Here is a 24866-nt window from a genome sequence, read left to right as displayed (position 1 = left end):
TATTGTGGAGTGGTGGTCCCGGAGTGAAAGGGGCTACTGGTCTCCATGCGATTGCTTTCTGCTCTGCTGCTCACCAGGACGAATGAAAAGCCTTTCTCTCCGGACCCTTTTGTCCCCTAGCTGCCCCCAACTGCCCTCAACTGCCCCCAACTGCCTCTGCTAAGAAAAGCTCTTCTTTAAGGGGTATTTGTTTGGCCAGAGATGACTGACCAAACCGGGACATCTGGCCTTTATTCACCAAAGGAAGGGCAATTATGCAAACGATAGCTGTTTTGGAGCCATAGCTCTTTTCGGAAGGTTCTAGGAAAAGTCAAAATGGTGAAAGTTGCTAAAGCTGAATGAGAACATGTTCTGACATGTCTCTTTCTGAATAAACCAGAATTAGAATATTTGATTCTGGCTCTTTAACGGTGCGAAAATGTTCCAAACAGGATTGAATTACAGCGTGCTTGGGTGTTATCTCTTCTCTGTGTTTGTGTGCTTTAGGAGCACGTGTTGGTGAAATGTTATAAACAGGTTTTAGAGTGTTTTTCGGAGGGAGTGTGTGTGTGTGTGTAGAAGGTTCTGGGGGAGAGAAAGATTGATGGTTCCATATGTGTGAACCTTTTGGACCTTTTGCCCTGTGTCTTCTCACCTCCAGCCTGGAGAGGTATCTGTCACACGCTCACACAAACACACTGAGAGCATTCTCTTCACTCTAGAGTTATCTCAGAGTTGTTCCTGGATGAGTTGCTAGTTTAAAAAAAAGTCCAACGTATAAAAAAGCCTGTTATCACTCTTGGTTTACTTTTCTTTCTTGGCAAGCATTTTTAATTAGTGCTGGTTCCAGAGTTATCTAGTTCTTGTCCTTTAAAAAATACTTTATAATCTATGTCTCATTAATCTGACTCAAACTCAGAGTTTAAGTACTTCCTTTAATAAAATTTAAGTCTGCATAGCTACTTTATGTTAGCATCTCACAGTCTCCAGCCATGGATGTAAGGTAAGCAGCATGCAGCCTTGTCTGATGAACTGTGTGAACTATAAAAGACTTAATGACTTCATGTCAAAGGATGTCATGTTCGGAGCTTTGCTTGGAAAAGTGGCCTCTTCCATTGGTCCCTGAGTGCTCTTTAAGAATTCTTAGAAATTCATAGCACTGTAAAGAAGCTCATCCCACTATTTCCAGAGGTTTAGGTCCAGAAAAAATACTTTTGGTTTCATTTTCACGTCACAACTTTTTAAACAAGTTTGCTTGTCATGTTACTTACATGTTTTTTTCTAAGCCACGTGTGCAATAACTTTAGATACAATCACAGCACAGTTAAAAGATTACTGGTGCCAAATAAAAAACATATTACATACTGTAAGGCGCGAAAAGTAGCTTTCTCCAGCTGCTCACTGATCACACCACCAAGGACCACCACATTTTAAACACTAGATTACTTCAGCGAGGCGCCAGTTTCGCAGTTTGAGGCTGATGTTTTTGGTGTACGGATCTTATAAAATGTGTAAATTAGGAATAAATCCAACTGAGTTTGTGTTACAGAGAAATTACAAGTAACAGTTATTTTTCTAGTAACAAATGTAGTCAAATAGATGAACTGCAGATATTTTAGAGCAGTAGCCCAGCATCGCCTGAATATTCTACTGTTTCTTATAAGAATGTCATCAAATATCGGTTTAAAATATCGGCCAAATCTAAGCATCTGTCTGATGTTGATATTTTTTCTAACCAAATATATACCGATACAATACGATTCCGATATCACATGCATCCGTCCATCCTGCGGAATACTTTTTACTCTGTAATTGGCTCTTGTGAAAATCGCAAATCGTTTTTTTTTGCTGTACAGCAGCTGTGTATGTTTGCTGCGGTTGCTAAGTGATATTTCAGTTACGCCGGGACTCTGATGTGTAATAACGGGAATAAAGGCAGAGCAAACCTGCCCAGTTTGAGCTGGAGATGAAATGTTTGACAAATTCCGAACGGACAGATCACCCAGTTTTATTTCCTTGTGTGCCGGACATGAAAAGTTTCCATGGTTTCCTCAGGCAGCGGTCGGAGAGGTCAGAGGGCGCCGTAGATTGCTGAAGGGGTTATAGGCTGGCAGACAGAAAGAGAGGGCTAATGGGACACTCTAAGACACTGCAAAAACATGTTAGTGGTAAAGTTAGTGTCTCACCCCAAATCTGATCCACAAGACAGAACAATATGAAATACGTTGGAGAGATGGTGGGATTGTTATTAGAGCCAGAATCACTTTATTTTGCCAAAGATGTTACACACACAAGGAATTTGTCTTGTGCTGAGCAGATAGGACAAACACACTGACTGTAAGCAAAATTATGCAACTTTTTTATGTGAATAAGTACGTAACATTGTAAACTTAATATTAAATTCCAAAAAATGTCATCGCATTTAAAACACAAAGATTCTTCTGACAAATTAATATTAAAAGTTCAATTAACTCAAATTTTAAGTTAACCAGGTTGCTTAATTTTTTATTTAAAGCGCTGTGTAGTAACAAACTGTAATTTTAATTACACTTGTCACAAATCAGAGCATTTGAGTTCAATAAGGGAAATAACTGTCAGGCTGAGTGAATACATAGAATCTGAACAAGATCCTTTATGAACACTAGTCCTGTCAGCAGCCTGGGTAAGTTTTTGTGTTCTATAACTTGGTAACCACCCTGTCCAATATTGATTGTATTTATGCTTTTTGATCCTTTATCAATATACACCTTTATCACCTTTGATAGATCTGCACTTTATAGTTATCTCGAATGTGCTCCACTGTGAGCTGCTCTCTGGAGGAATATTAGAACGTTTGGAATGTCACGTAACCCAGGGTTCTATTTGTGATGCAACAATGGCTTGCTGTCAGTCCTAACAATAGTTACCTGTGTTCTAGAACGGCGCTGAGAATTCTAGAACCACACATTCCAGAAGTCTCTGAGGGTTTGAAGGCAGATAGCACTCACAGTGGGTGAGGCCTCAGATTGAGTGATTTAAGGAGATAAGGCTTTCAGGGAGTGCTATTGCCCCTCCTGACCCATCCCCCATGCTGGCCATAAGGCTGGGGGGCAAAAGGGCGTGGGGAGCAGGGAGCAGGGCATTGTCCAGCCTGTGATTGGCTGTAGAGCGGCTCTTTGGTCAGTGTGGGGCCGAAGCAGTCACTAGCCTGTTGGCTGGCTGCGCTCTGATTGATTTGTTGAGCTTCTCAGCGCTGCATTCCTTCCCTCCATCAGAGAGCTCTTTCTCCCTCAAGACTGCTGTTATTTCTCTAAAGGAGGGGAGGAGGGAGGGAAAAGAGAAAGAAATAGAGGGAGCAAGAGGGATAAAGAACACAGAGAGAGAAAGGAAGACAGTGGAAGTGGAATGCTAAATGTTTCTCAGCTACCTTTTAGCATTTTATCTAGTGGAGAATGATGGGGAGATGAAATGGTGTCAATTAAATATAGACTGAAGTACTTTAGAACCCAGAAAGAGAGCAACTCATGATTTATTTTTCCAAAACACAGTTGAAGCCTAGTTTCATCCTAAACTGTATTGAATCACTGCTGACAGTGTAATTTAGACTAAGGTTAATCCCTGTCGGGGAAACTGACCCCTTATGTTCTTCTCTAGCATTAAGCTAAATAGACACATGATCTAGCCTGCATATTTGCTGATCTGGGTTCAGTGTTAAAGCTCTGGTCTTAATGTTTCAGATGAGGCAGATTAGGAAAACTGATCTTGGAGCTGTAAGCAGATCGCCACCACTGAGGATTAGCTAGAGTGCAGTTTTTCCGCTCAATCTCCCAGCAGATCAGCTCTCTCTCGCTCTGTCTCTCTAACACACACACGCACTCACTGCTCTCATTAAAACAGGCTAATGAGGTAGCACGAAGTGGCCAGTGCTGCTTCCTTTCTGTCCTGTCAGTTTGCTCTAAAGGCCACTGAATCCAGAAAGATGGAAGTCAAAAACAATTCAGATGCAGATGCAAGTAAGAGGACTTAACCCTTTTAACCCCTTTAAATCTCAGGTTGATTACATACTTATTATTCAGTAACTGCAGGGACTTCAATGCAAACTGGCTGCGCTGTTCTTAGGTTATAGAAGTGTGTAATAGAACTTTGGGCCTGCCGGTGGGCTCATGGCCATTTCAGGGGTTAAAATCCAAAACCAAGGCTAGTAGCCAGAAGAATATGGATATGATGAATTGGAACCAAGATAGCCAAGAGCCTAGACAACACAGAGTGTGTAACTCAGATTCTGGAGTATTTGTGGTGTTATTTAGAGCGCTGTGTTGGATGGGTGTGTTGACGTTCTTGGAGGTCTCTTTTTGTTGTGATCTTTCACTGTAAAAATGAGGGCACTGAATTTACTTCATTCAAATATGTACAATTTTTTAATATTACATCAGCACACTTATCTTTCACTTTACTTACTTTTGACAGTGATTGTACTTCAGTATATTTTATGCAAGTGCATATTTTATGCATTATGCAAGTGTCTCTTTTTTCAGTGTAAGTGACTGATGGTTAAACTGAGCAGTTTAGCTCTGCAGCATGTTTTAAAACATTATGGTCCTCAGTTTCAAATGCACTGTGTCTTTTAGTGTTTTCTCTGTTTGAAAAAACCCATTTTAAATTCATGAACAGCTCATTACTTAACTGATGGGTCATGTTAGAGGAGGGTCTAGAGTAGGACTAGAAAACACTGCTGTAATTTGGTATTATTGCATTTATACCAAGGTAAAGTGATCCTATACTGATCTGTGGTGGGTCGATGATGCTGATATACTCTCCATACTGGGATTAACGCAGTGTTATGCTTGTCTGTACTGGGTTAAAATAGTGTTGCGATGATTTGTCCTGGTATTATACTGCCCTGTGCTGATTTGTGGGTGTTTTTACTGTGGAGATGCGGCCTGGCTGAGCTGGGATGGCCTGGATTTGGGAGAGGTCTGAGGTCAAAGGGCAGGTCAGAGGAAGGGGCAGATGGCCAGATCATCCTTATGAGCAGCTGTGAGGCAGCTACACAGCACAAGCTGTAGAAAAACATAAAAAAATTATTTTGAAGTTTATGTTTTTACTAAGACAAAAGGGAATGGAGTATTAAGTAGTATTTGACAGTTGACCTATCCATGCTCCACCCACAAAAACCATTACGAGGTTAGACTAGCTCAATACAATTTTGGCAAGAAATGCTACGAAAGGACACATTTGTGGGCCGCTCACCACCATCTAAACCCTCTGCAGCTCAGTTTCAGCTCTCACTCCAGTCTTTTTCCAATAATCAATAAACAGCATTGCTGTTTTTCAGCCCTCTGTCAAAGCCATACTGAGAGACAGAAAGAGTAGGAAGGAGGAAAGAGTGAGAGTAAAACGTCTCCAGTGTTCCAGCATGTGGTGGTCTCGGTCACGGTAGCTGGGTTTAGCAATGAGAAAAATGTGTTTCTCTAACTCGTACCAACTGGTCAGCGACAGCTTAGTGCTCTGAGGAGAGCAGCACTGCCCTCCTGCAAGTGACTCAACTGCATAGAAGTAATTGGATTAAATATGTCTTTAGTATGGACACAGGTCTTACACACACACACACCAGGACAGAAAAAGGATAGGGGGGTGAGATAATGAGAAACTATTTGTCCTATATAAGCACAAAATTGTGTCTATGTATATATATTATCATTACATATACATTTACTCTGTCAAGTTTATATATATATATATAATTGTGTAACTGTGTGTGTGTAATAATAGTATGTCTATATTTATTATAGAAATGTAAGTGCTTGAATGTGAATGAATAGTACATCCATATGTGTTATGTAAATGTAAATACTTGTAACCCTAATCTTAACCTTAGTAACCAAAAAATGTCTTATTTTTTTCAGTCTTAAACAAATTAAACATAGCAGCTTAAAATGCACTTTACAAAGTCAGGAGAATTTGGTGATCTTGTAAGTTTGCTCTGTTTTCCTCTGGTTTTTCTCTGGTTTTTCTCTGTTTTTTTCTGGTTTCTCTGGCTGTTGTACAAATGTAAACACACACACACACCTACTCAGAAGTATTTTGTCAGGTGTTAGAGCAGTCCATTATTGTGCAGGTTATAGTGTTGGTTTTACATGGTGCAAACTGCTCAAAGTTACAGTGTTGTGTTAATTTAGTGAGGGTCTACTATTGCAGCGGTAAAGCTGAGCCTTTCTCTGGCCTCACAGATGTAGAAGGGCCGGTGAGAATCTGAGAGTTGTCGTCGGAAAAAACATCTTGAGCATTCTTTTCTGCAATATGAACACGAGGAGGCAAAGCGGGATTCCCTACTGTTTCAAAGTTAACGCCTGGCAACCCTGTTTTGGTGATCCCTTCATCATATGGTACTATTCAGTCAACGACGGTACATAGGATCAGCAGACTATTTGATTGGTGTTGAAATCATGTCTAAAGAACGGTTATTTCTTTTGAGCGCTGTTGCTAATAAAATTGCAGTTTGCAGTTTAGGACATTCAGAACTGTCAGGCCTTTGACAGGCCCTACATAGGTTGTTTTAATAGGAACTCTAGAAAGAGGGAAATATTCAAGGTTGAAATATTGGCTCTGTCTTTTCAGTCATAAGCTGACGTGGAGATTAAACTTTGGTTTGCTGATGATAGTGCCTGTGTGTGTGTCAGCCCTAATACTGAGGTACAGCATGAGAATATTCTTTGCATTTATGTTATAAACATGATTTAAAAGAAAATGAAGCTTTTTCCTAAATAGTTAAACTATCAGAACAAACTAAATGCAATCAGAATGTTACATAAAGGTGCTCGTATGTCACAAGGGCAAATCGCGTCCCTTCGTTCCTTTATCTTACCTCTTGTCTCATGGTCTGATGCTTCTTCATAGGGCCAAGGGTCAGCAGAGTGTTTTCCTCTTGCTTATATCCAGAGGAGCACATCCCGAGCCAAGAAGTGCCACTCTTGCCAACTCTTTCTGAGCTCAACACTCTTGCTATTCAGACTTTCAGGAGTCTGGCCTGCACTTTGTGTGCATGTACACAAACAGACTCAATTGAATAATCAACTGGTCTGACTTTTCAAACTGAAAGACTTGGTCAGTTCTGACCCTGGCTCATATTGATTATTACTGCTAACACTGCAAATCTATGTTTTAGCTGGCCGATTAAGAAGAGTCGATGTCCCTTACTGACCGACTGACTGAAATACATTGTAAAAATGCATGTGCACACCATTTTAGGGACATCAGGATCAGCGTATTGCATATCACAGAGGACAAAGTGGACAAATATTGTAAAAGTAAGCACAGCAATAAATGAGAGACCACTGTTGTCCAAGCAGTCACTAATTTACATAGAGTTATGGGCAGGCCACATCCAAGAATTATTATTTTGTCTAACATTTGCTGGCTAACAGTGTTATTTCAGTGCATTTGTGGTCATAATCTTGCCAAATCTTGTTTCAGTAGTGAAAGCCTTTTTGAAGTAATATGCTAAATGGAGCTTTTAAGTTGTAGTTTTGCACGACGTACAAAAAAGGCTCGTTTCTGACTATGTTAACTGCCTCTACAAACGTTCATTCGCTGCTAGCCATGTAGGCATTGTTTGGTCAGATTATCTGTTTAAAGGAACTTCAGTTAGTATCACGTGTCACTTTGGTTCAGCTCCCCATTGTTTTAGATCCTTGTAATCAGATGCACTGATTGAATGCTGTGGTTGTGCGTGTGTCATCACGCTCTGAAGCCCCAGGCAAACATTTCACTCGTCTCAGCCATCTCTAAAATGTGATTCGTAGTAAAGTCTTTATCAGCTGCGGCGCTGCCATTGATTTGGGTTAACTAATCATTGACTGGGGCTTCTGTGAGGCCTTCTAGACCGAGGAAAGAGCGGTGGGGGGTGAGATGAGGCCACTGATTTTAATGGCTAGTGGGGGTTTTATAGCTCTCAGCTTGGAAAAGGACAGAAGGAAAAACAGCCTTCTACTATAGACTAATCCATTTTAGTATTCAGCTAAAACATCAGCCTCTTCCCTTTCTTTATGTAACACGAATGCCACTCAAAATATGAACACCGACAAAGCAAAGTCTGTTTTAATAGTAGCTGTGCATGTGTTTATTGGTGTTTGTTTATAATGTGTTAAAATGTGATTGATGTCTTGTTAAATGCCTCCTGAAGTCTTAAGTGTTAGTAGAAGTTTGTGGCGTCTGTAGCAGAGCACTGCGTCATAAAGGAAGACGAAATAAAGAGAAACAAAGAATGTGAGTTTTTAATTACTAAATAAACAGCCAGCTTTGGGCAGGAAGACCTAGATCAACAGTGAGTTTCCTTGTATGGATCCAATAAACGACAGGCGCATATCTTTAGCAGGACACGTTTTCCTCACGGCTCCTGCTGGTGTAGGTTTTAAAGGGGCAATTTTTTACACATGGCTTACAGATGATTTGTGACTTCAGGATGGCATCCATATGTTTTGTTTTCCAGCATCTAACCTGCAGGTTTCACAGTTGTTGTTTCCCCACCAAAGTTTGTTAGTGCTTTGTGTAACATGAATCAGATATTGTGAAGGTGTTATTCGGGGTAGGGGGTGTCAGATCCAGATCGTTATAGAGCGGATTAGCAGCCAGGCTTAGAGAAAGGACATGTGGTGAGGTGCTAATTTGCACATGGTTTGATAGCTGAGAGCGTGGAAGAGAGAGTGAGAAATTTATATAGACTTCAGCTACACTTTTGATAGATGACGTAAAGCAGTACTTGTAGGAATAAGAATTGTAAAGGACCTGAAATTACACTGATTCTGGGTGAAATTCAAAGCCATTCCGTTCTTTTTGGAAAGAGTTACAATCAAAATTGTGCACACATAACAGGACGTGCCAGCAGCAAATGAATCATGAATCAGTTTAGGGCATGGAACCCTTATAGAAGTCAATATAGAAGAATGAAGGAAAAAATATGTGAACCTGAAATGGCCTGAAATGGTCAGTTGGACTGGGGGAGAGTTAAGTGTAATAAATAAAGTGACCATTATAATAGCGTGTACATATAGGTGGCAGCCCTATTAGAGTAGAACCATGAACACCTAGAAGTTAGTTACTGTTTATAATGATATACTGTGGTATAAAAACCATTGACAACTACACTGTTTCAGAATTGACTGATCCGGTGTACAACTATTTAAACAATTATTTTAACCAAAGCATTGTGGAAGTGAATAGCCTTCTGATACAGTCTCTGTATAAATGCAACACATATTTACATATTTATAATTTGTATAAACAGTAGAATTGCTGGGGGTATAAAATGTTTTCAATACTTACGATACCAAAAAAGGTTTCATAATTTGTCGAAGAGTCTATCAGAAATCATCTATCAGCATAAAAGCTGTGATACAATTTATATCAGCATATATTATCATTTTTTAAACATTTTCAGTATATTTTTAACAATACATCAGTACTTCTGAAAACTGAGAATGCCCTGTTCCTAACACATACACAAACATACGCACTATAGTTGTTACCAAAAGGGCAGCGCTGTGTTGCTGTGAGGTCTGACATGTTGATGTTTATCTAGAGACCTTTTGGTTCTCACTGCTCATCCATCTGATACAGTCACTTCTCTAACCCTATCACCTTTCACTGACCCCTTCCCTCTCTCTTTTTTATTACTCTCTCTCTTTGTAATATTACAATGGTTTTGCATTGCTCCAACCCAGGACAAAGACTTTGTAAGGAAACAGCAGATGCTTCTGTTTGTTTCAGTGCACGTCAACATTTTCTTGATTCTTTGATTCAGTTGCCTCCACTGTCTTCAGCTGACTTCACTTCATTATACGCTCCATGATTTTTCCTTTTAAACCAGTTTCAAGCCTCAGAACTTTCTGTTTTAGTGCAGCATGAAGGCTGGTATGAATAGGGTAGACCCCTTTATTGTCCATTATACTCATTTCCTGATTCGTGGGGGGCTCTCAACACGGAGCAGGCCGTTAGTAGAAAGGAAACAAGGACATGTAAAAAGGAAGGATATGTTTTTTCTATGAGTGTTTCTAAAAAATGTAAAATTCCATCACTGGTTAAACGGTATACTTGTCTGAGACTCTTTAGAATGGAGTTTATGGGTAGTGAGAAGACAGTGGAGTAAATTCAGGCAGTAAATCTGTTCTTTCTTGTTCACTTTGTCTTCAGCAAGAGTCATTGATTGCAATTTTGAGGCAAAGTTGGTCTTTAAGTCTAAGGCTAAAGAGGATTGATGTGACTGATGGAAATACGTTCAACCTTTACCATCCAGAGAGAGAGAGAGAGACAAAGAGAGCAGAGAGCATGTGGGAGAAGATATTTGTGTTCAGTTGTGGATCTGAATACTGTATTCACTACTGCTTTGGTCTTTTACTTTCATATTTTATGTTAATATGTACGGCTTTCACATGGAGTGCTGTAGATTCCCATAGAATAGCTTTTGACTGTTTGTTTTTACATGTTTCATAGATAAGTGTAAAGCAGGAATGAGCATTTATAATAATATGACATTGTAATCCATGCAAAATACACAACATACTCTTTCTGAGCTTATCTTGAGTATCATCTGTACTTTTAAGATACTGAACAACTGCATGTAACATAAAAAGACTGTATGCAACAGTCAGTTTATAGTAACTGCTTAAACTGTATAGCAACAAGTAGTTAAATAGATGTAATTAATGCTGTTTTTTTTTTACCAATTGTTTATTTTTCCCCTTAGTTCTTCTTAGGTATTGTAAATATCAAACATTAAAAAATCACTGTCCTTAGTTTTTCATAGCCATTTTTTAATGTATTACTACTTATCACTACTGTTTTACTGGTGCGTTTTGACTTGTTCACAAACCTCTTCACAGACCATTGTGAAACTTACCGTATTGTTATTTTTTGCCATATTGCCCACATTAAGTATAACATTTGGTTGTTATTGGTACCAGATTTTAATCTTTAGCAGTTCAGAAATACTTATTTGACTATTCTTTAATTGACCAATTTGATTCTTATAAGAACTAATTCACTGTGATGTATCTCTGTCCAGGCATTTCCACATTCACCCAGCAGCCTTCCTCTATTGTGGTGACGGAGGGTTCTGTTGCACGCTTCACCTGCAAAATCAGCGCCACACCCCCACCAATCATCACCTGGGAATTTAACAGAGTCACCTTACCGTTGGCCACTGACAGGTACACGGCACAGAGCTGTTAGTACAAGGGAGGCATCCCAGACAGAACCAGCTTGCCAAATGTGCCCTCCAGAGACAATGACTGAAAGCAAATAGCTGATTTCTGACTGGGACACACTCTTAAATTGATGTATTCATTTCAAGCATGCATTAGTATTTCACTAGATATATTTTTGAATGTATTACAGTTAAATACACATTTGAAGACCAGAAGAGTTTGTTTCAACTGTGTAAAGTATTTTGTTTATTTGTTTTCCTCTGTTTGATTATTCAGAATCACAGTGCTGCCCAGCGGAGTGTTGCAGATTCAGGGAGTAGACCAAAAGGATGCTGGGAATTATCGTTGTGTGGCAGCAAATATTGCCAACCGTCGCAGGAGTGTGGAAGCAACATTGACTGTTACGCCAGGTAAGCAAGAGAGACCTGAACAAGGTGCAGTTTTGTGGTTGTTGTTGTTTTTGTTGCTATTAACATATTGTGTACTCGTTGTTTCCTACTCTAGCTCCATCTTTCAGAATTCCTCAGCGGCCTCACATCATCGCTGGGCCACAGAACATCACAGTGTCGACGCATGGCAGCGCACTTCTGGAATGTGTGGCGGTGGGAAACCCTCGGCCACTGATCTCTTGGAGTCGTGCTGATCACAAACCCATAGATGTTTATAACACAAAAGTGCTCGGCAACGGCAACCTGCTCATCTCTGACGTCAAGCGGCAGCACGCTGGGGTGTACGTTTGCCGAGCAACAACACCCGGCACAAGAAACTACACCGTCGCAGCCGCTAATGTAACTGTGCTTGGTAAGGCCCTTAGGCAAGGAACCTAATGGACTGCTGGAGCTGGGTTAGTTTTACCATGGAAGACCTTGTGTAATCTGTGAGAGGTCTGAAAGATCAAAGTGTGGATGTTGACATCAGATGATTAGAACTACGCAGATTTATACTGGATCAAAATCAGAGAGATCATCAGTAATTAAATAAAGTAGTAAATTAAATGGCCTTCCAAGGAAGACTAACCCAGTTTGGATCACGCTTTAGTTAGTGTTTGCTTACTCTGCTTTTGAGATAAATTACTAATAGTAAATCTGCCTTGTTTTTGAGAACACTGAAGCAAAATGTCTCATTTCAGCACCCCCGTCTCTGGTGGAATGGCCTGAAAGTTTGACCCGACCACGTGCCGGCACTGGACGCTTTGTGTGTCAGGCTGAGGGGGTGCCGACCCCTCACATCACCTGGCTCAAGAATGGAGAACCTGTCCACGCTAATGGCCGCATCAAGATGTACAACAGGTACAAGATGTTACACTGACAAACCTCATTACATTATAATTTATAGCAGTGTTTTCCAGCCCTGGTCTTGCAGAACTCTTTGCTCTGCTCCCAACACACCTGATCCAACTAATTAACAAGTGGGTGTGTTTTGACAGGAAAAGACAAAAATGACAGCAGTAGTAAAGCAGTATTAATAGTAGTAATAGCAGTATTAAAAATTCTGTAATGCCAGTTTTTTTGTGAAAGGGCATTAGTAGAGGGCGATATAGCATTTGGAATTTGTGCTTAGCTATTGGTTTCACAAATACCTCAAATAATGCAACAAGTAAACAGTGTGAAACATGCTAATGGTGTAAAACACACTAACATTTCCCTCAACAGCTGAGCTGCTTCTTTCAGTAGTGGCTCATCTCCTTCTGTGTAGTCAGTTACAGTCTGAGTTAATGTTAGTCCAGCTTGTTATTGAGAGAATAAACATTATATGGAAGGAACTGCCTGACTCTTGAGGTAGTGATAGCCTTTAGTCTTGGTTTAGCCTTTAGTATAGCAGCCCACTAGCCTGGCCTGTGTGTCCTCTGTCTGTCAGCTGTATCATGCAGCGGCGGGGTATACTGAACCCCAGTCTGACGCTAAGTGTGAGTAAACGGGATGCACATATGAGACAAATTACTTAAAATTTCAAATTTGGATGTGAAATAACATTCAGCACTGTTTTTGCCAGGCCAGGAAAGCTGCTGCATGCTTACATGTGCAGACTACACGTTTATTATGCATTCATCAGTTCTGTTTTGAACTGTTTGCACAATCAAATATTATGCATTTAATACATTTGTTAAATATGGTTCTTATTATTAATTATATGATAGTAGATACCAATGACAAAAATAGATTAGTCTTAAACATCTCAAATTATATGTGTTTTTTCATTAGTGACATAGAACACTCTTTTACCAAGCTTTTACCAAAATAAAATATTTAAAAAGTGGAACCATTCAAATATCAAGACTTAAGTAAGTTAGTTAAGTTAGGTTAGATAGTGTTAATGCCGGTAACAATACTCTGTATCGGCCAGTACTTAAGGATCGAATATCGGTATCGGAAAGGAGAGTGGTAGGAGTTTATCTCTAATTACAGCTGTTTTTCTTGCTTGACACTGATCAAATCTCATTCGTCTTCTGTTGAAAGCCATCTATATCCACAAAAGAGACTGAGCTGAAAGCTGTATCTAAACAAGTGTATGTTTGGCCTTTTATTAATATTTTTTTTTACATCACATTAAGTAATGTGTAATCTCTAAGCTGCAGATATGTAAACAAAGTCTTTTGTAGTTAATTGCTCAAAAGACATAAGTGGTTTGCCCTCAAACATCCTTCAAAATCTATAGATTAGAATGGACTGAACTGTAAGTAAGTAGAATTGGTAACCTGCTACCCAATCAGTCTTGAGACACTCAGCACCTGGGGTTTAAATTGCCTCATTTGTCTGCTGGAAACTCTGTCTCACTGAAATATTCATCAGCCTCTCAGTGAAATGAGAGGGGCGTTAATAATTTAGTGTTTTGCAAATGCCGTTTTAGTTGATTTTCTTGCCCCCTTTAATCATGAGTGCATACAGCCTATGTTTGTTATAGGATCCTGATTGAGAGAAGGGCTGAGAATAGTGGTGACTTTAGTGTTCTGCTACACTGTAAAATCATTACAGCAAAGCTAAAATGAATGTAGGGGTCTGTACAGTTTCAGACGTTTTACAGGTTCAGACTACGTCTTTAACATGTAGTATGGTTGCGTTACTGAAGAAGGGAAAAGAACTCAAAGAACTTAGGCTGGTGTTCGGAGCAGCTGCTGCTTTAAACGGCCAGATCCACCTTGATGAACAGAGATAGGACTGAGGAACAGACAGGAGATAGGGAGGTGGTAGGGTGTGAAAACTTCATCACAGGAAATTTATAGGAAGTCAGATAGGAGGGTTGACGAGCTTTAGGCATTGTCCTCCTCCCAAACTTTAGTTATATCATAACCTCATAACATTATGCTCATATTGAAACCCCAAAATTACATATAGTAAAATTAACATTTTGTTTCTCTCCTATAAAGTTACTATTTTTGGGGAAGTTTTTGTTGTGGCAGTGACAATATGCAGTGGTTTATGCATGTATGTGTTTGGATGTCAATGAGTGATTGAAAGTTTTATTTAAATTCCTGTTTTTTTTGCTTTATTTTTAGTAAACTGGTAATAAACCAGATTATTCCTGAGGATGATGCGATTTACCAATGCCAGGCAGAGAACAATCAGGGCTCAGTTCTGTCCACGGCTCGTCTGATTGTGGTGATGTCAGAGGACCGGCCCAGCGCCCCCCGGAATATCCGTGCTGACACCGTGTCCAGCTCAGCCATCTTGCTGGCCTGGGAGAGACCCCTCTACAACGCGGACAAAGTCATCGCCTACTCCATCCACTACATGAAGGCAGAAGGTAAATCACACATAGTACTTGTGTCAGAACTTAGCACAGTATATAAATCAGCAAAGAATCTGTCAATCTTGTGAAAAAATGGTGTGAAGTCTTTTCGATTTAGTTCACATTACCGGGCTGAAGCGGCACAAATCTGATTTTTTGCCCTAATGTGACTCAGATCTGATGTTTTCAGGGCTGTGTGGACACAAATCTGATCTTTTCAAATCCGACCTTTTCAAATCCGACCTGAGACACTTTCATATGTGGTCCTAGATCAGATACTTATCCGATTCGTGGCCATGCGACCTTAATGTGAACACTCAGATCGGAATTCATGTGCTTTTTTTCCACTGTGCGTGCGTCATCATTCAGCGTTACCATGGCAGCAGCATCAAACAGAAGTTAAAGCCTGTAAACGGTACAAAAGCAGCACATCTCACCCTTTTCACCTTCGTCTCGCTCTAATAATGAACAGCTGAGAGCTGACCAGAGTTAATTGTCTTTGCAGCCAAAGCTCGTTCTGCTCGTTAGTTTGTTTGCTGATGATGCACGTGACGCACACGATTCATTCACATGATGTTACTGAGTACGATGTGCGCATACGGGTCATTTCAGGACGCCGGTTCGTTCACATTAAGGTCAGATTTGAATCACGAGTGTGAACCATCCTGTCAGAGAGATTGGATTTGAGCAAAAAATTGCATTCTTGCAATAAGGCTTATAATGTGAACGTAGCCTTTAAACCTAGAATCTGAAATGAGCCATGAAATTTTCTGAGACAGACTCTGGGTCTCTAGATTAGCTCGTTAGAATGTAAAAGTTGGGCAGCATACATGCCCACCTTGGCTATAGTAACAGGAGCTTTCTGTGTGGTACTGGGTTTCCTACCACTATAAAAAAGCTCCATGCTTATTTATTGTGGGATGCACTGCAATAGTTTCTGAGCGAGTGTCTGCACACATTCAGGATGCTATTCACATCGCTATGGAGACACTTATTATTGATAGGTTGCATCAGATTACCAAAAAAGGGAACTAAAGTGTGAAAATTCATGTTTGCGTATCCAAAAAAAAACCTTTATTTTTTGGCTTTCTTAGGTCATGTTCTTTACATAAATAATAAAATATGACAACAGCACTGAGATATCATGTTAAAACGCACATTAAGAGTGATGATGAGTACATTAAATGACAGAAATAGCTGTTTTTTAATATACGTTAAAGGGTTGAAGGAGAAATTAAATCAGACTAGATTGGTCTTAAAGACATTTTGCTAAAAAAGTTCCATTATGTCTGGCTAAGGGTCTGGTTGACCATAATATGGAATAATAATTTACTGTCCTTTGCTTTCATCATTTTTGGAACTACTTAGGGATGTTATTATTCAGTTAAACCACCTTTCCTTTTTCCCATAACCTCAGTGTGTTTAAAAAACATATATAGACATATAGTCACATGCTTATTCTCTCTGACCACCGGCAGTGACCTACAGTAACTCACCTCTTGAAGACACAGTCCTGTTTATTCCGGAACATTCCTGACTTCTGAAAGCAAAAAGGCCAGTTATGGGAAGGCAGCACTGGCCTCATTGTGGAGCTCCAGCATGCTGGGCACTGTCATTGTTAATAAAGAAGCAGCAAAAGTCACTTTTTGACAAGAACATCCCCTTTTCAGCCTAATTATTGCTGTAGAATTCCATTAAGCAGCTTTAACGTGTGAAAGAAAAGTCAGTAAAAGAAACACCTGCCAGCACTTTCAGGCACAAAAAAGAGTGTGAGAGAAAGAAAGAGAGAGAAAACAGGTCAGAAGAAGAAGGACTACTCTTGCGCTCAGGACTGCTCTTTTTGGGTGCTCTTAAGCCTTTAGGACAGAGGAAGCCTCCCAGGATTGTTCCCTAATTGCTAGTGCAATACTGAAGTGAGAAAGACAAGGAGAGAAAGAGTGTGAGGGAGAGATAGAATGAGAAAAATTGATAGGAAGTGAGGGAAAAGGGAGTGAAAAGTTGCTCAGTTAAGCTCTATTAGAGTGTGTCAGTTCAACACTAGAGTTAGTGGTGATGTAGGGAAGCGTTTGTGTGTTTCTTAAACTTCAGTAAAAGTCTAGCAGTTAAAGTCAGCGGTGAGGCTATTCAGACAGAGGACAAGGCCTTTTCTGTGGCGTCTTAAGGATCTTGTTTGGTGGGTCAGAAATGGTGAATTCAGTCGTTGTGAGGCTCCGGGGGATTCTTTTGTGTGAGCTGCCTAATCGGGACTAATTAAAGCCTTATCAGACACGTTGGCTGTGTGAGAAAATCAGCATGTGGAATTTGGCTTTAGTAGTGACTATGAAATCGCCTGTTGAAGGAGGCGTGACCAATTTGATTGAGTTGACATGTCTCTTTTATGCTGGGCCCTGTTTAGAATAACCATACAGGTTCATTACTGAAGGAACTGAATGGAAGAATCAGGAGGCTTAACAGGGATCTTATTAAGCAATTATGTACAAATTATTGTATGTAAAAGGAGGGCATTGTAGTGCAAGGGAAGCAGACATTTGCACTTCAGCTTCAGACTTTGTTAAAAATAAGGTAATTTATGCTTGAATACCCAATGTCCAAGATGATTTGTAAATAATGCAAGATATTTAAACCTGTATAATTTATCTTTGTTTGTAGAAACCACTGTCAGCTATCAAAACCTGGCTTCCTATTGGAGTAAAGTGGACGGGGGGGGAAGAGGGGCTAATGTTATGCATGTACCAACACCCAAATGACTGGGTGTATATAAATACAAATACAAATATGAATAAATACAAATCAATTAGAAATTGTACGGGTGTGCTTTTTGGAGTTTTTGGCAGACATTGAAAAAGTTCTATTGGAAAACTTTTATTTATAAATATAAAACATTGAAAATTGAGTTGAATCATGACTTCGGAATTAAAAATTGTATCAGACCTGAAAACGTGTATAGTTAGGGCATGTAGGCTATGCACATGATGCAAACATTAGCATATTAGCACCAACATATGCACATATTTGCTGTATGAAAAAATGCATCATATCGAGCCACCTCTAGATTGTATCTCAAGCAAGCTGCATTCTGAGTGTTGCCACAAGGGGCGCTATAGCAACAGCCAAGTCTGGCAAAGCTATCTCCTATCGCCTGCGTGCTTTCATCCAGTCTGCTGTTAAGACAAACCAGCGGTTGGACAAACCTTTCGCAGGACTGCTCGGCTCTTACTGAATGTTTTAAGCGCCACAGTAACATAAGAACACACATTTCCATGCAGTAGTACTGCGCGCTGTTAGTGTGTTGTCATTTAAGTTTGCATACTTGAGTTGATTATGTTTCTGGCCTATCTGGTCATTTCTGGTACTGAATGAAAGAAGCACCTTGTGATTTTAGCATTCAGTTCACTGACATGATCCTGTTTCTTATGCTTTTATCGTCTGCAGGTCTGAACAACGAAGAGTACCAAGTTGTCATTGGCAACGACACCACTCGTTACATCATTGATGACCTGGAGCCTGCATGGAACTACACGTTCTACGTGGTGGCGTACATGCCTATGGGTGCCAGCCGCATGTCTGACCACATCATACAGCACACACTTGAAGATGGTGAGCGTGATGTACATCATACAACACGCAACGAGACGAAATGTGTGGTGGGGAGATTCTAGCACACTTAGACCTGCCTGAGAAGGCCAAAGGTTGATCATGCTTAACCATATCACCTGAGGTGTAGGATTGTAGCATACGACCTTGCGTTCTTCCAGGACAAACAAGTGGTCTGTTCTAGGAAGATGAACAAAGAAAGAGAGGAAGGAACTCGGGGGGGGTTAGGGAGTTACAGATGAAAGGATGCTGGTAAATCATTAGACAGGGTGATACTGAAAAGAGTAGTCTATCTACATCACTTACTAGAAGTCATGTTTTACTTCATGTGCCTGCTGGTATTCTCTGAGGTTGTAGCCTTCCATATGATGAAAATGCACCTTGTGTTTACATCTTAAGTGTTTGCCATGTCCATTTATACTGTATTCTGCCTCTGTCTCTCTTTCTCAGTTCCCGTGCGTGCTCCTGAGTTATCTCTCACCAGCCGCAGTCCCACAGACATCCAGGTGTCGTGGCTGCCGCTCTCACATAAACTTAGCCGTGGTCGTATCTCTGCGTACCGTCTGTGGTACCGGCCCAGCTCTGACGGAGCCACAACCCAGCTGGAGCTGCCTGGGGACCAAACCAAGCGCCTGCTGGAGGGCCTGCAGCCAGATACAGTCTATCTTCTGCGGATCGCAGCCGCCACCAGTGTGGGTTGGTGTGAGCCATCTGCATGGACCTCACACCGGACCCCCAAAGCCTCCAGTGGGGAAGGTGAGGGACGCCAAGCTTCAGAACAGCTTCAACCCTATGAACCTTAGGCTCATTGTTCAGTCATAATTCTTAAGATTTATTATCATGTATTTTTTTCTGTAACTGTTATGAAACATAGTTATTATGAGAGTGAGGGATTGAAATGTGGGTCCATGTACAACTCCTTTGATTTGAAGGGGTTTAGAAGATTTGCCTTTTTCTTTCCTCCTTTCTTCTCTCTCTCTTTCTCTCTCTTGCCTCTTTCTCACTCCCTGAATGACTTTCTTGTCCTCTATTCCAGCCTTTCTCGCTGTGTCTCTGTCTCTCACTTCCCTTACTCTCACTGTCTTAATGCATGTTAAGTGCTTACTATAACAGTCTTGTTAAGGCGTTGCATTGGTTACTGCAGTGCACTCTGACCCTGGCTGTGAGGCACATGGGAAAAGCCTCAGTCACGGGCTATAAAATGAGAGCCTGCAGGCCCCTTGAGGTCAGTTCAGTAGAATAAAGGTGTCCACTGATCCCAGCGGGTACTACTGCTAGAAAATATTCTTTCACGCTGATCCCAGATCTTTCCCCCTCCCCAATTCATAATTACAGCCATTTATAAGAGAAATGGCAAAACTGTTGTCAGATCAGTGTGAAATGGTTATTTTGTTCAGGACCACAGGGGGAAGAGGCCTCGGAATCTGCTCATCAGTCAAAGCGTTTTATGAATGGGGCAGTTAGCTTTAGAATCTCCATAAAGTCACCCACAAGCCGAGCACTCGGCATATGTAAAGTTGGACGTTTGCCTTGGAATGTTCAGGAAAGATCTGACTCGCCAATTAAAGCCAATTCAACTATATTGTTGTTATACGTGTTTATTTATTTAAATGTACAGTACAAATGTAAAGTCTCTCTTTTTAGCTTTATTGAAGCCGAACATTGTAGTAAATAAAGTAAGACGTAAACATATAAAAAGTGAAAATAAACCAGAATGAGGAACATTGTAAAGCTGTCCTAACACACTTTTGTTTTCGCGATTGAGTTTGTTGGTGTGCTTGTGTCCTGATGGGCTAATTTTCCTAGCCTGTGAACAGTTATAAATGAAAATGTTTCAGAATAGACTTTTCATATATGAATACTCTACATATCACTATTAATTATATCATCAATTGAACAATCTGTCAATTATTTTGGTGATTAATTGTTTATTCACTTTATGTCAAATTAATATAAATGGCTGCATTCATCATCGTCCAAGAGGATTTGAAGCATGCATTATTTTAATTATTGTTGTTTAATTTAGAATAAATTTATTTTTTAATCCAATAATATAGTTTAATCTCTTAATTGACCTAGTCCTACAAAGATGAATGCTGGTAGATCTCATTCGCTTTGTCTTTCTTTCTCTCTTCTCATCCATTGGCAGTTCCTCTGGCGCCAGAGCTGCAGTTGGAGCCTCTGAACTGTACAACTGTTATTGTGCGCTGGCGTCTGGCTGTGGGCAGTTCTGTGGCCGGCCTGCAAGGATACAGACTCTTCTACCATGAGGAGAGCCAGCCTGAGAGTGCCCCCATCCAGCTGCCCCCCCACCTCAACCAACACACTGTCGGAGGCTTGGGTGAGTGGAGATGCTACGCTCAGCATTCTCAGTGATATGAAGAATCAGAACAGACTGGGTGTCTAATCTCAGATCAGATCTGATATGGTTTCTGATTGGTGTGCAGTGATGCTGTATTTGTAGGTCAGGGGCTAGGTTCAGAGTAAGGCCACCTTAAACTGAGCTAGTCAGTATGTTGACCTATCTGTCAAGCTTTGTAGTGATGTCAGTGATTGACCTGAGGGGTTATGAAGTAGTTTGTGGTTCAGAGATAGCTGGGAAGGTGGATGGATGAGTGGATGGATGGTTTTGGGGAAAGAGGTGGTGAAAAGTAGGGTGAAAAGAGACCAAATGCCACTAATATACACCATATTCCAGAATATGTATTTCAGTATGATGATTGTACTAATTCTATTCTATACTATTCTATTTTATAGGGATGCACACACTTTCATGTGTATATATTCATTTTCTCAGTAATTATATACTTTGTATCTAAACAGATACATTTTTGTCATAAAATCTATTTATAGTATCAGACATACTAACATAAATTTTAATGATTTTTGTTAAAAAAATATTATGATATTCCTAAAAGTACCTGCATCCAACATAATTTTCTTAGAAAATCTTCTAAAGAAATGAGGATAGGCTTAGTAATTATGCTTCTACCAATCACTGTGGTCTTATTTGGACAATTAGACTTTGATCAAAAACTGAATGCAAAATGAATGCAGAAATTTCTTTCTACTTCTGTATTGAAAATATATTGTAATTTGATGCAAAAACCATGACACTTAAGGTTATCATAAAAATTGTATCCTCACACCCCTATTTTAAAGTCATACATTAAAAATTCAGGCTTTCCAATATTTTAAATAAAACAAATTCAGCCCAGGCCAGAATTCAGAGCAAACCACCAGAGCTGTTCACCCCTTTATCAATGACCCTGAAGGCTGCTGCTATTGGCTGGGAGAGAACAATGCCAGTGTGGGGGTTATGAGTAGGTATTGGCTCTATTGACAGTGGAGCTGTTTGGTGATTGATAGAAGGGCTCTTTTCCGAGCCCAAAATGGTCCTTTCCCCCCCAAAAACCCAATGTCCACTTCCTCCTCCCTCTTTCCTGACCTCTTTTAGTGACCCTACATGACCCCTGACCTCTGAGCCTAAATACTGGTCAGCCCAGTGGCCTTCCCATGAGCCTTTGCTGTGGCCAGAGAATGGGAATGAGGGGGCGCTGAGTGTTTGCCTTGTGTTTGGCCTTGTTCTCGGACACCCCTAGGGTCACTCTTTATCTCGTCCCGTTTGGGAACAGTGGCTGTGCGGACCGTCCCACAATGCTTTGCAGGAGCAGTGGCCATCTGTGGCCAGAAAGAGGTCAGCCAGCTGGTCAGCAGCTGACTTTCAGATCAGTGGGGTAAAACTAAGGACTTTGCTGATCTGAGACCAGTTTGGATTGTGGTTAAGGTGCTGGTGTAAGGCTGGTGCCAGATCCAGAAAAGAGATGAAATAGATTTCTCAAACTGTACAGTCCAAGTACCTGTGCACTCATTCTTTCTTTCGGTTTCTCTCTTTACTTTTCTGCATGTCTTTATTTTTTACTCTGTAGGGACAAGCACACTGGGTATTAGCTGTACATTATCCATTGACCCGACTTTCTTATTCACCCTTCCATTCCTCTCTTAAATAAGTGTAAAATGTTGGAAAGAGAAGTTTATATCTGGGTAGTACTGTCTAACTGATGTGAATTTTTGTGAACGATTCCTATATTTTAAGGAGCAAAAAGTTCAGATAACTGATATCAGCCAATACTTATATTTAAGTATTTAAATATAGTATAATATTTAAAATGGTTAAAAGTTAAATAGACTGCAGTAGTATGATGTTGTCACCTGTGAATTGTCAGAAATGATTCAGTGCTTAGCTGTCACATTTGTCAAAATTGTTAAAAAAAACTCTTTGTTGAATTATTAAGCTTTATTATAATTATTAAACATTAAATAATGTATACCACGAACAGTTTCAGCCCACCAAATGTCTGCCTGTAATATATAAACACTGTATAATTTATACTATGAAACAAGTCATTAAACATGTTTTATCAGCAGCATTTCTGCCAATACCTGTAATCAGTGGGATCAGTTATTAACCTCAGTGTTACAGAAATTTTTGAGACATAATATAACTTCACAAGTAATAAGTATAGCATCAGTTAATCAGCCTAGCCTCAGTATTGTCCAGTATTATTTGCCAATCGATATATCAGTTCAGGCTCAGAACTGCATGTTTCAGATGTTGTGTAAGCATGAATGGTGTCTTGGTATTCTAAAGCTTTGAATGTATAATTTGTGAGCTGTATTCAGTTAAACCTGTGACCTCAAAAAGTAAGCAGAACGGTGGGAGGACAGTGTGAAAGTTTGAGATTTGGCTGATAATGTTGCTGAATTCTATCAGTGATCTCACAGGAGGTAATGTGAATTTGGAGAGGGGAGATATATGGGTGTCTCTGTAGGGAGGGCATAGAGATGGGACAGAAAAGAAAAAAAGGAGGAGGGAAGAAGGGAAGAGAGAGAGAAAGAGAGTTGTTGTGTGAGAGATTTACGGTGGGTTTTATGGTTGCTGTGAGCTTGTGCTGGTGGGGGAGTTTCACTTCAAAGCTGCTGGCTGTGCCGTGTCTCTGGCGACCATCCTGAGAGTTTTAATGATCAGAGAGAGAAACGCAGCTCTACACACAGCAACACGCTTACATACAGATCGACATGCATACTGTGCGTTCACACACAGATGCACATGAATTTTATAGATAAACAAAGCATTTTTTCCTATGTTGTGAAAAAAACAAGCATTCAGAAACCAATCTATGTACATTTCTACGCTTCAAAACACTCTATAAATTCAAGAAGAATACATTTTCACTGATAATACTTGGTGGTGATCTCAAGACACCCCTGAATCAATTTTGAAGTGAGTTTTATTCAGGGTGCCAAGATACAATGACAAAAATTTTGATTTTTAATTTTCTATAGCCTACATAGTGACTTTTTCCCTCTGTATTTGTCATTAACAAGTAATAAACTGATGATAACTTTTGTAGAGGTTATCAATGTTGTGTTGAACCTGTATAAAAATCTAATTATGATGTTTTGCATGTAATTTGTCCACATAAAGCAAGCTATGTCAGGTTTTAGTATAGTGTAACAGCACTCGTTAAGTATGGGCTCATTCACTTTATTAATGCTAACTTTGCATATCAGCAAAGAATCTGACATTTTTCCTCCTCAACAGATACACATACACTTCTGAACTCCCACACTGCTTCATACATCATACCCACTGACGCCTGTCACTTAGTCATACCCAAACACACACACACACTCCCTAACTCACACACACTGCTTTTACACCAGTCCTGCCAGCAGAGTAAAATATCAGAACAGATTTGGCCGGGCCAAAGGTGACATATCTGCTGTCAGTGCATGTAGAGACTTTTCCATAAGACAGACAGCAGTGTATTTATGGTGTTGGTTAGAGTTTCCTTCTTGACACTGATCTAACAGCAGTCGTGCAGTTTAGTATTAACAGTTAAGACTCGGATCTGGTCCCGTTTAGTGTAAATTAGTCACATTCTGGTTAGAGGATGCTATTCGTATTAATAGAATGAATATTATTATTTTTGTAGACTGAATAAAGGAATGCATTGAATTTACCTGATTCAAATGTATGCATCATTTTCACATGGACAAAGTATATTAAATCAACACAATTTTGTTGTTAAGTTTACTTACCTTTGGCAGTAATTGTATTGTAATATATATGTAATATATAATCCATTCATGTGGAAATGTTGTACATATTTGAATGGCTTACTAATTTCAGTGCAGTTTAATATTGTGTTCTGTTAATATTCTGAATATACTGTTTTATGCTGTGTATCATGGCTGCCTGTTTTGTCTCTCTTTCTTTTTTTGTCTCTCTATTCTTCATTCATTTTCTTTCTCTTATTGTTTTCATGTCTTACCACTTACCATGCGATTACCGTAGCAGTTGTTCTGTGTTTACGCAGTGGT

At 40.0% G+C, this 24866-nt stretch overlaps 1 protein-coding gene across 1 annotated transcript in view; it reads left to right on the top strand.

Moving 5' to 3' along the window:
- prtga (protogenin homolog a (Gallus gallus)) overlaps positions 1-24866 on the top strand; it is a 44918-nt gene that overhangs the window by 6758 nt on the left and 13294 nt on the right. The window contains exons 3-10 of the mRNA XM_036585604.1: positions 11018-11162; positions 11436-11569; positions 11664-11960; positions 12289-12448; positions 14653-14900; positions 18318-18482; positions 18930-19235; positions 20629-20820. Of these exons, the coding sequence (XP_036441497.1) occupies positions 11018-11162; positions 11436-11569; positions 11664-11960; positions 12289-12448; positions 14653-14900; positions 18318-18482; positions 18930-19235; positions 20629-20820 (1647 nt within the window). The remainder of the gene's footprint in view (positions 1-11017; positions 11163-11435; positions 11570-11663; positions 11961-12288; positions 12449-14652; positions 14901-18317; positions 18483-18929; positions 19236-20628; positions 20821-24866) is intronic.

Source organism: Colossoma macropomum, unplaced genomic scaffold (assembly GCF_904425465.1).
Source record: "Colossoma macropomum unplaced genomic scaffold, Colossoma_macropomum, whole genome shotgun sequence".
NCBI classification, from domain to species: domain Eukaryota; kingdom Metazoa; phylum Chordata; class Actinopteri; order Characiformes; family Serrasalmidae; genus Colossoma; species Colossoma macropomum.
The sequence above is the reverse complement of the archived record's forward strand: the minus strand, read 5'-3'. Positions and strand labels throughout refer to the sequence as shown.